General features: G+C 38.2%; 1 protein-coding gene across 1 annotated transcript; it reads right to left on the bottom strand.

The window, feature by feature from the left end:
- Positions 1 to 604: 604 nt before the first annotated feature.
- On the bottom strand, positions 605 to 1,492 carry LOC120145875 (zinc finger A20 and AN1 domain-containing stress-associated protein 6-like). Its single transcript, XM_039159594.1, has 2 exons — positions 1,401 to 1,492; positions 605 to 1,321 (listed from the first exon to the last, which is right to left on the bottom strand). The coding sequence occupies exon 2, from the start codon at positions 1,252 to 1,254 to the stop codon at positions 763 to 765; it is 492 nt and encodes a 163-aa protein (XP_039015525.1). The 5' UTR covers positions 1,255 to 1,321; positions 1,401 to 1,492; the 3' UTR covers positions 605 to 762.
- Positions 1,493 to 9,503: the final 8,011 nt, after the last annotated feature.

Here is a 9,503-nt window from a genome sequence, read left to right as displayed (position 1 = left end):
ATGAATGTAATATGATAAGTTAAACATTATAAAAAGTTTTTTAAAGAACAGTTTACATCCAACATTTGATTTAGAATGTATCTACTGATATTTAATTTATTAGTCAATTAATTTATATATTATTTTAATAAAAATAATAATGATATATATTATATAAATTAACTGATGACATTATAAAATAAAATGATTAAATTATATCAAATTAAAATCTAAAAATAAATCTAAAATTTGAACCTAATAAATATACAAAAGCCATAGTTTAACATTTATTAAAACAATTTTAGTGAAGACAGTTTTTAGTTTCTTACTGAAGAGAAATGACAGTTATAAGTCATAGAGGTCAAACTCAACTGCGCCGCAAATTTTATTGGTGTTGTATGAACTTTTGATACCTTTTAAATATATTTATTTTTGAAATTTGATATAACTGAGTTGATTTTGTTTAGTGGTAAGTATTCCGCCTGTCACGAGGGTGACCCGGGTTCGATCTCCCGCAACGGCGTTGCAAATTTTTTTTCTCCTTTGAGGTGTCGGGCATGGGGAGTTATTGGTTTAAGCATAAAAATATTAAATTATAAAATATAATATTTATTAAAGAAAGGTTATAAAAATAGAAGACTTATAAAATAAAAATATTTTTATCCAAAGCCAATTTTTAAAGGTGGGGACCATCACCGAAACACGTGTCATGATCATAACGAGTTTGGCATTTCTATTTTTTTAACTGATTAAAAGTCAAAGGATCAAACGGCTTCCATCTTCTCAAATCTTCACGAGCTTCTCCGCTTTGACAACAGGATTAGCGCGTGCGATCTCCTCTCTCCCAGCCCTCTTGAGATCGAACGTACATCCGTGATTCTCCGGGTACCTGTTAGACCCGCAAAACGTAATCCCACACTTGCACTTGAACCCCGTCAACCCGACCCGTTTCCTGCAAACCATGCACCGATGCGGCTGTTGTTGTTGCTGCTGCTGCCGCCGCCGTTGGACAATCGTGACAGCCGAAACCGGTGATACTCCTTCAACTTCAGGGAGAGCCAGAAGAGGTATCTGACAAACGGATTCGACGACTGTTGACGAAGGCGAAGGAGAGGTAGAAATAGAAGAGTTGGCAGAAGAAGCTTGTTCTTTAAGACGGTAATCTCTGTAACATTTAGAGCAAAGATTCATGGTAGTCGGACTTCCTAAGAAACCGCAGTTATTAACGCAAAGATGGTGGCCTTTCGGTGCTTGGCATCTGTGCTCCTCCGCCATCGTTGCTCTTTCTTCGAAATCTGAATATTTTTCCTTTAATTTGCCTTTGGAATCATATCTGCAAGATCTAAACACAAAGACGATCAAAAACCAAAATTTACAGAAATGAAAACAAAGCAGATTCAAAAAATATAAACAGAAAATACCTTTGCTTTTTGAAAGAGAAGGGAGAATACGAGGAAGGGAAAGAATGATCCGAACCGAAGAGTTAAATTAAAGGGGAAGGGATGAGAAGAGGATAGAAGGGGAGGAGGAAACAACGACGAAAAGAGGACAAAAAACGAGTAATCATATTTAATAATTTTGTTGATTTGGCAATTGCGTTTTTTCTTAAGAATAAGAAAATTGAAATATCTGAAGGGACAGGCTGGCAGGTAAAGGGCTAAAAGGGGAACTCTGAGTAGGTTTGATTTGGTTTGGTTCGATTTGTAATTACAAATTAAAAATTTCAAAATAAATTTATTAAATGATTTTAATGTTTAAAAAATATTATCTTTTAGTTTTTAGATTTAAACCGTTACATTTTCAGTGTCACTACACTTCCATTTTTTATTAGTAGGAAAAAAATCTATGGATAAATTTTAAATTAAAGTTCTTAATTTTTATTTTACTTTCCTTATTTTCTATGGTAATTATATTTGCCTCTTATTCTTTATAATTAATTATATTTTGTCCCTCTTTAATTGAAATTCTCATTCGAAATCTCCATCCTCACATGTTTTATCAATAATTAAAAAAGTTCTTTAAAAAAATAGAGAATTCATGCGGTATGCAAGAAGGAGTGCATGTTAAAGTCTGACTCGTTTAATTAACACGTGGCTATTAAAGAGTGGTTTATTGTTGGGGATTAATCAATTAATTTTCCTAATCAAGTGGCTCTGTATTTTTCTTCGTTGTCTAGGTGGGATCTAACATCATTAAAGAATATGTAATTTTATATTAAATTTGAGAAAATATATAATTGTGACTAAAGTGAAGATCACAATAATAATAATAATAATCATCATCATCATCATCATTAGTGTTGAAGCATGACTACATGCTTATGTGCGTGTGTGCAGTATGGCTTGAAGTGTGTGTGTGCAAGCTGTTAGTGTGCAGTTGGTTAGTTCGTTAGAATGGTTAGGAGCAGTTATGAGGTTGTTAAGGTTGTAAGCCTGTGTATAAATGTACTGAGTAGTATTGGTTAACATACACGTTTTGTATCTTCTTGATAATCTTCAAGACTCTTGTGCATAAACTTCAACATGGTATCAGATGCTGGTGATCTCGTGGTGTAGGAAGAACTGCGTCAGGTTCTTGCTGAGTGCACGGTGGCTTTATGGCGCTTCCGGCTTCTCCTCTTTCCGGCGATGTTGTGAGCAGTTCTGAGCATTCGATAACTACTTCCAAGAGCTTTACTAATAAACGATTGAGTGTTGTGCTCGATGAACGGAATTTTCTGTTGTGGAAACAGCAGGTGTTGCTAACGGTCAGGAGTCATCGGCTGGAGAAATTGCTTTCTGGGATGGCTATTTCTCCACCTGCCACGGTTGTGCTTGAGGATGGCACAGTTACTGAAAATGAGGATCATAAGATCTTTGTAGCCCAAGACAGTGCATTGGCCTCATGGCTACTATCTACGATCAGTCCGTCTCTTTTGCCACATTTAGTGGGGGCTGAATTTACTGCGCAGGTCTGGAACACTGTAAATAAAATATTCGCCTATATGTATGTGATGGCGGTAATGAACCTGTATTATCAGCTTAAAGCAGTTCATCAAGGAGAACTAGGAATGCGGGGCTACATATATCAAGTTAAAGAGATATGTGATGCCTTAGCGTCGTACGGTAGTCCAGTGTCGAAGCTGGAGCACATTGCAACTATACTGAATGGGATGTCAGTTGAATACATGCCGGTGGTGACTGTACTTTCAGCTAGCTGTGATGCCTTAACTCTAGAAGGGGTTCGTGTCTGTCCTCGTTGATGCTGAGACTCAACAAATAAACTTTAGTAGGTTTGACAACATTACAGCTGCAGCTAATGTTGTTCAAGTAAAAGCGTCCATGAATGAAAGAATTGCTCGATTTGCTAGACAAGATCAGACTGCATCAGAGAGACAGGTTGCCTATAATGATCAAGCTGGTCGTGGTTGAGGGCTTGTAAAGATGCAGTACCAGTTGTGTGGCAAGAATTGTCACCTTGTGAATAGGTGTTGGTACAGGTTCGATAAGTCGTTCTCAGGTGTGGATGAATCTGATATGAGGAGTTTTGACTCAAGGAGCTCGTTTAAGGAACGAGTACCCACAGCTAATGTTTTTCATTACAATTCTAATAAGTGAATAGGTGTCAAGTTACCTATAATGGTCAAGCTGGTCGTGGTTGAGGGCGTGTCAAGATGCAGTGCCAGTTGTGTGGCAAGAATTGTCACCTTGTGAATAGGTGTTGGTACAGGTTCGATAAGTCGATCTCAGGTGTGGATGAATCTGATATGAGGAGTTCTGACTCAAGGAGCTCATTTAAGGAACGAGTACCCACAGCTAATGTTTGTCATTACAATTCTAATAAGTGTTCGTGTGTGAGTAGACCAGATGGAGGTGCAGCTGGGCTCAACGATCAAGAACGGTTCAAGCCTATTGTAAATGTGGCTGCTACGAGTTCAACTCTTGGTTCGTGAATTGTTGATTCAGGGGCGACACATCATATTACGCCTGATGTCACAGAACTAGTGGATGGCTCAGATTATACAAGGGCTGGTAAGCTGACTGTAGGCAACGGTAATGGTTTGTCTATTACTAAAAGAGAAAATAACCTCAGTGACCAAAAATCCCATATAATATACGATTTTAACCAACTTTTTCCGGATTTGCCAAAATGACCAACAAAATCGCAATGCGATCGCTAATTCGCAACGCGATCTCCATTATCGCAAATTCGCGTTGCATTTCGCGTTGCGATAGTTGGAAATCGCGTTGCGATGGTATACAGTGTCGTTGCGATTTTCCCAATTCGCAATGCGAATAAGTAAATCGCAACGCGAATTGGGAAAATCGCAATGCGATACTGACTATCGCAATGCAATACTTACTATCGCAATGCGATAATACAAAATCGCAATGAGATACTGACTTTCGCAACGTGATTCTAACTTTCGCAACGCGATTTACATAGCGCCATTCGTATTAACGCGTATTTTTTTTTCAAATTCCAAACATGAATTTTTTCTTAATAAATCGGAAACTGAACCGTCCACAGTAATCGCAACTTATAACCTCAAACCCAAAATCACAACACTCAGTCCCATCTCCATCTCTCACTCTCTACGGCGAAATTCATCCCCATCTCCGAAGATTTCCGTCCCCATCGCCGGCGAAATCCCTCACAACCATTCACAGTCAAAAATCCCTCACAATCATTCAGAAATGGAAAATCAACCTCCGAGGGTTAGTTTTTTTTATTTTTATTTTGAAATTTTTGCATTATTTTAGGTTTTTCATATTGAGATTGATGATAAGTTTACTGGTAATTTCAATAATAGATTAACCATTTCACTTAGATTTCTTATTAAATTCATTCGATTGCTGCCAATACTGCTAAACTGTTTAGCCTGTGAAGTTAATATTTGTCTTTGTTTTGTCTTTTGGTTGAAGTAATGCAGAAGAAGAATAGTTTCGAGAATGAAAATCGCAACGCGGAAATAACTATCGCAACGAGAGAATCGCAACGCGAAATAAAAAACACAACGCGAAACAAAAATCGTATTACGATTTTCATTTCGCGTTGCGATTTTTATTTCGCGGTTGCGATTTTCATTTCGCGTTGCGATTGTCTGGTCGCGATAGTCATTTCGCATTGCGATTCTCTCGTTGCGATAGTCATTTCCGCGTTGCGATTCTAATTATCTCGTTGCGATTTTCATTTCAACCAAAAGACAAAAACAGTGTTGCAAATTTTAGTTTCAAGAATAAACTACTATTTATGTTTATTGTTTTGTTTTTGGTATATCTTGACAGTGTAGTTTTTGGTATATCTAACTTGGTATGTTTATTGTTTTTTTGTAGAAATTTTTTTCGGCTTCATTGACATTAAGGAATAAAGTTAGCCTAGCCACTACAATTGCTTCGAAGCTTTCACCTGCACAAAGAAAATTGTTTGAAGAAACCTGCTTCGGGCCATGGCTGAGAGTACAGTATCCGGGTGAAGATGCTAGTTTGACCTATTTGTGGCTTCAGACCATGACTAGCGATCTACCCGACAGTATACAACGTGGTGAGGAAGAGATATGGTTTCATTTTCTACCGGCGTATACTTGTTTTGGGCGGAAGGAGTTCTGCTTAATCACTGGTCTACGATTCGGACACGATGATGTAGGCCGGTACACTCGTCATATCACCCGCCCATCATGGTTATCCAGGGTTTTTCCTGATGAGTCAATAGAGAAGCCGAACTTACACGTCGACGACATGAAGAAATTGTTTAATAAAAAAGATGGTTTTACTCGGATGAATGACGTCGATGTTGTCCGAGTATGCCTTCTACTACTTTTGTATGCCGGCTTTTTAGGCAGAGAGGCTAGACAACCTATTCCTCAGGAGCTAATATTATTGGTAGAGGACCTAAATGCATGGAATCTGTTTCCGTGGGGTTCGTATATATGGAAAGCTACCTGGACTAAGTTGTCGTCTGCCTTTGATGACCGCAAAAGTTTGCGGGGCGATGGGTCGAAATACACTTTGTCAGGCTTTGTTTGGGCCTTTAAGGTAAGAATTTCTATATAATGTTTTCAAAATTATAATTAATTATTTAACAATTACTAATGTTTGTTATTATATTGTTTGTAGATTTGGATATTCGAGGCCTTTCCCGCCATGAAGACATATGCAATAAAAACTTCAAATGATATTCCCAGGGCTATTTCCTAGAAGAGGAAACGTCTGTTGGATTGGGAAGACTTAATACCATATGCGATAATAAATAATGTAAGTTAACACAAATACTATCATATATAAACAAGTTATTAATAGTAGACGTTTAACTTTGTTTGAGTTTTTATATTTTTAGGAGGCCAACATTCCATTAATGAGACTGACACCCACGGAGGCTGAGCTTGCCACTGATTGGTGGCAATCCAGTCAGCGTTTTCTTGATGGCACGAATGATGAGCAGCCTCCACTTCCTCCACTTCGAGAGCCATCACCTCACCCAGAGCCATCACCTGATCGACCCGACTATACACCTCTACAACGAGAGCCATCACCTATCCCGTCACATCATCGAGCCTCTTCTCTACCATCACCTCATGATAGGTGACCGGCAAAGATGCCACGACTTCTATCTCCCTATTCTCCACCTCCACGGGATGAGTCAAGGGAGTTACGTGATGAGGTCAATGCCTTGCGTGAGGAGATCGGTACTCTACTTGATAACGATAGTGCATGGCGTGTGGAGGTGTCTACTTTACGTGGTGAGGTTGCCGCTCTACGTGAGATGGTAGTATCGTTGTAGAATGAGGTTCATACTCTACGCAACGAGGTAAGTTTAAGATTTTCCATATTTAACTTGATGATAAATTTACTCGTAATTTCACTTAAATTAACCATTTCACTTAGATTGCTTAGTAAATTTATTCGGTTGCTGCCAAAACTGCTAAACTTTTTACTTTAACACTGTGAAGTTAGTATTTGTCTTTGTTTTGTCTTTTGGTTGAAAGTTTGAAATATATTTATCTTTGTTTTCACTGTTTAAATATCATGTCTGTTTATTTACTGATATTTGTATTTAATTATTTAGCGGACCGATAAGGTGGATGCTTTACGTCGGGTTTTTCTTGCACGACAGAGTTCACGCATCAGACGGCGTGCACGTGCTATTAAGTCTCCGTATACCCCAATAGTGCGAAGACACCGCAAGAAGAAGCCCGACTCGCCTGTCATCCCTCAAGAGTCCACTCCTATCGTTGAAGAGGCCCCTATCATTCCTCGAGAGTCCCCTCCCACCGTTCAAGAGGCCACTGTCATCGTTGAAGAGGTCATTCCCACCATTCAAGAGCCCGATTCACATGGCGTCATATGTAGGATTCTTGAGAAACCCTCTGACGTGCCGGACATGATGGATTCAAGTTGGCTCTCGTATGAGTTACCGGCCAGTACCATACCGGTATCTGAAGAGGAGAGGAAACAACTACCGGACACAATTCTGGATAACACCCTTTGGGCTAAGACCGTAGTTGATTTTTATCTACATGAGCGAAGCCAGGGGTGTTTCACTGACATATGCAAGCTCAATGATGATATTTATTTGTTGCTTGATCGGTCTTGGTGGGGCGTATTATTAGGGGTCGAAGACAATGGCTATTTCGATGGAGGGGTAAGACTTATATTTTTCTTATATTTTCATTTGATTATTTTTTTGTAAATTTATGTAAGTTACTAATATATGTCTTTTTTTGTAAAACAGCATATCGATGCGTGGGTGTCACGTCTTCTAATAATTAGGAAACTTAAGGAAAATAAAAGAAATACACGATATACAATTATGCCGACGTCTTTTAACACCGTTCACTTGAAGAATCAACGAGATGAATCATTTGCGTTGGGCAATGGACAAGCTAAACTTTATCCTGCATGGTGAGAGGTCGATAAGGTTAGTGTTTATTTTAGATTGAGTTTAAAGGTATTCATAAATAAGTGCGCAAATGAATGAATTATTACTTATGATTGTATGTGTTTATCCCTGTTTTGGAATGTAACCATTGGCTTCTCATCGAGCTTCAGATCCCATCCCTTAAGGCAATAGTATATGACAGCATGATAAATTACATATCATTGGCTGATTTAAGAGATATTATTAAGGGATGGAGCTCTTATTTGGCTAAATTCTTGGATGCGATAAATTATTGGACTCGTTCTGGAAACAAGAAGCCAAAGAAGCTCAATATTACAGTTAGCAGAGACGATATCGCACCACAACAAACGAAAGGACCCATAGGGGATTGTGGTCCTCTCGTATGCTTGGCGTTGGACCGTTTGATCACAGGAAGTATAAAGTATCTACCTTCCATCGATATAGATAGAGCTACAGTAGGCTTGTGGTTTCGACATTATATGGCTAGATCGATATATACGAGACGCTGCCTACCTGCATCCGCGTTATAAAAATGTCCATAAACAATTGGTATGTTTATAGGCTTGTGGTTTGAAAATGTTTGGTTAAGTACCTAGAATTCAATAATTTGCTGTTTGTAGGTTTTAGATGTGTAGAAAGTGTTGTTTGAGCAAATGTTTGGTTTATGCAGGTTAATCTCAGAAGTGAGCTGCGTGAAAATGATGTATGGCTGCAAAAGTTGATTCAATAGTAGAAGTGTTATTTTCTCTAATAATTATTGCTTATTTTTTGATTGTTTAATTGATTTGTAAAAGGTGATTTGTAAAAGTTGATTTGTTTAATTGATGTTAACATAATTCTTATTTGTGCTTGTTTAATTGATTGAAATGTAATGGTTGATTTTGTTGATTTCAATCTGCATTATGTTGAAGGCAAAAAGTACTATCGCAATGCGAAATGAAAATCGCAACGAGAGAATCGCAACGCGAAAATGAAAATCGCAACGCGAAATTAAATTCGCGTTGCGATTTTCATTTCGCATTGCGATTCCCTCGTTGCGATTTTCATTTCGCATTGCGATTCTCTCGTTGCGATTTTCATTTCGCATTGCGATAGTAATTTCTGCGTTGCGATAGACATTAAGATGATTGCCTATTAAGTGATAACAACTGAACAAATCATAGCAATTTTCAAACTCAAGTTACTAATACATGCCTAACTGAAAATGTTAAAAGTTCACACATAAAATCTACATAATACAACGTTTGCATTTAAAATTCACCTAAGTTAACAGTCCCAAAAGGTGAAGCCAGTTGTGATTGGGATTTTAAAGATGATTGCGATTTTGATTGCCTTTTTCTTGACACCATATGAGCTTTGGATTTTGATGATGATCCATATTTTGGTAAAGGAAAAGATGATTGTGATGGCACTGGTGATCCACATGTCAACCTTGTATGACCACTTTCCTTGCACCGACTACATGTCGATCTCTTATTCTCTTCACCCTTAGACGGTATACGATCGTGACTTTTTGGTCGGCCAGGTAGCCTTCTGTCCATGGCTGGTGGCAAAACTGTTTGTAAGTCATCTGGTATGTCCCACTCAGAAGGATGTGAAATAGGGTAGACAATCTCGGCATAAGTCTGTCGATATACTTCTGTAGT

This window comes from Hibiscus syriacus, unplaced genomic scaffold, assembly GCF_006381635.1.
Source record: "Hibiscus syriacus cultivar Baekdansim isolate YM2019G1 unplaced genomic scaffold, ASM638163v2 tig00110895_pilon, whole genome shotgun sequence".
In the NCBI taxonomy this organism is placed as follows: domain Eukaryota; kingdom Viridiplantae; phylum Streptophyta; class Magnoliopsida; order Malvales; family Malvaceae; genus Hibiscus; species Hibiscus syriacus.
This window is presented reverse-complemented; position numbering and strand designations above follow the sequence as displayed.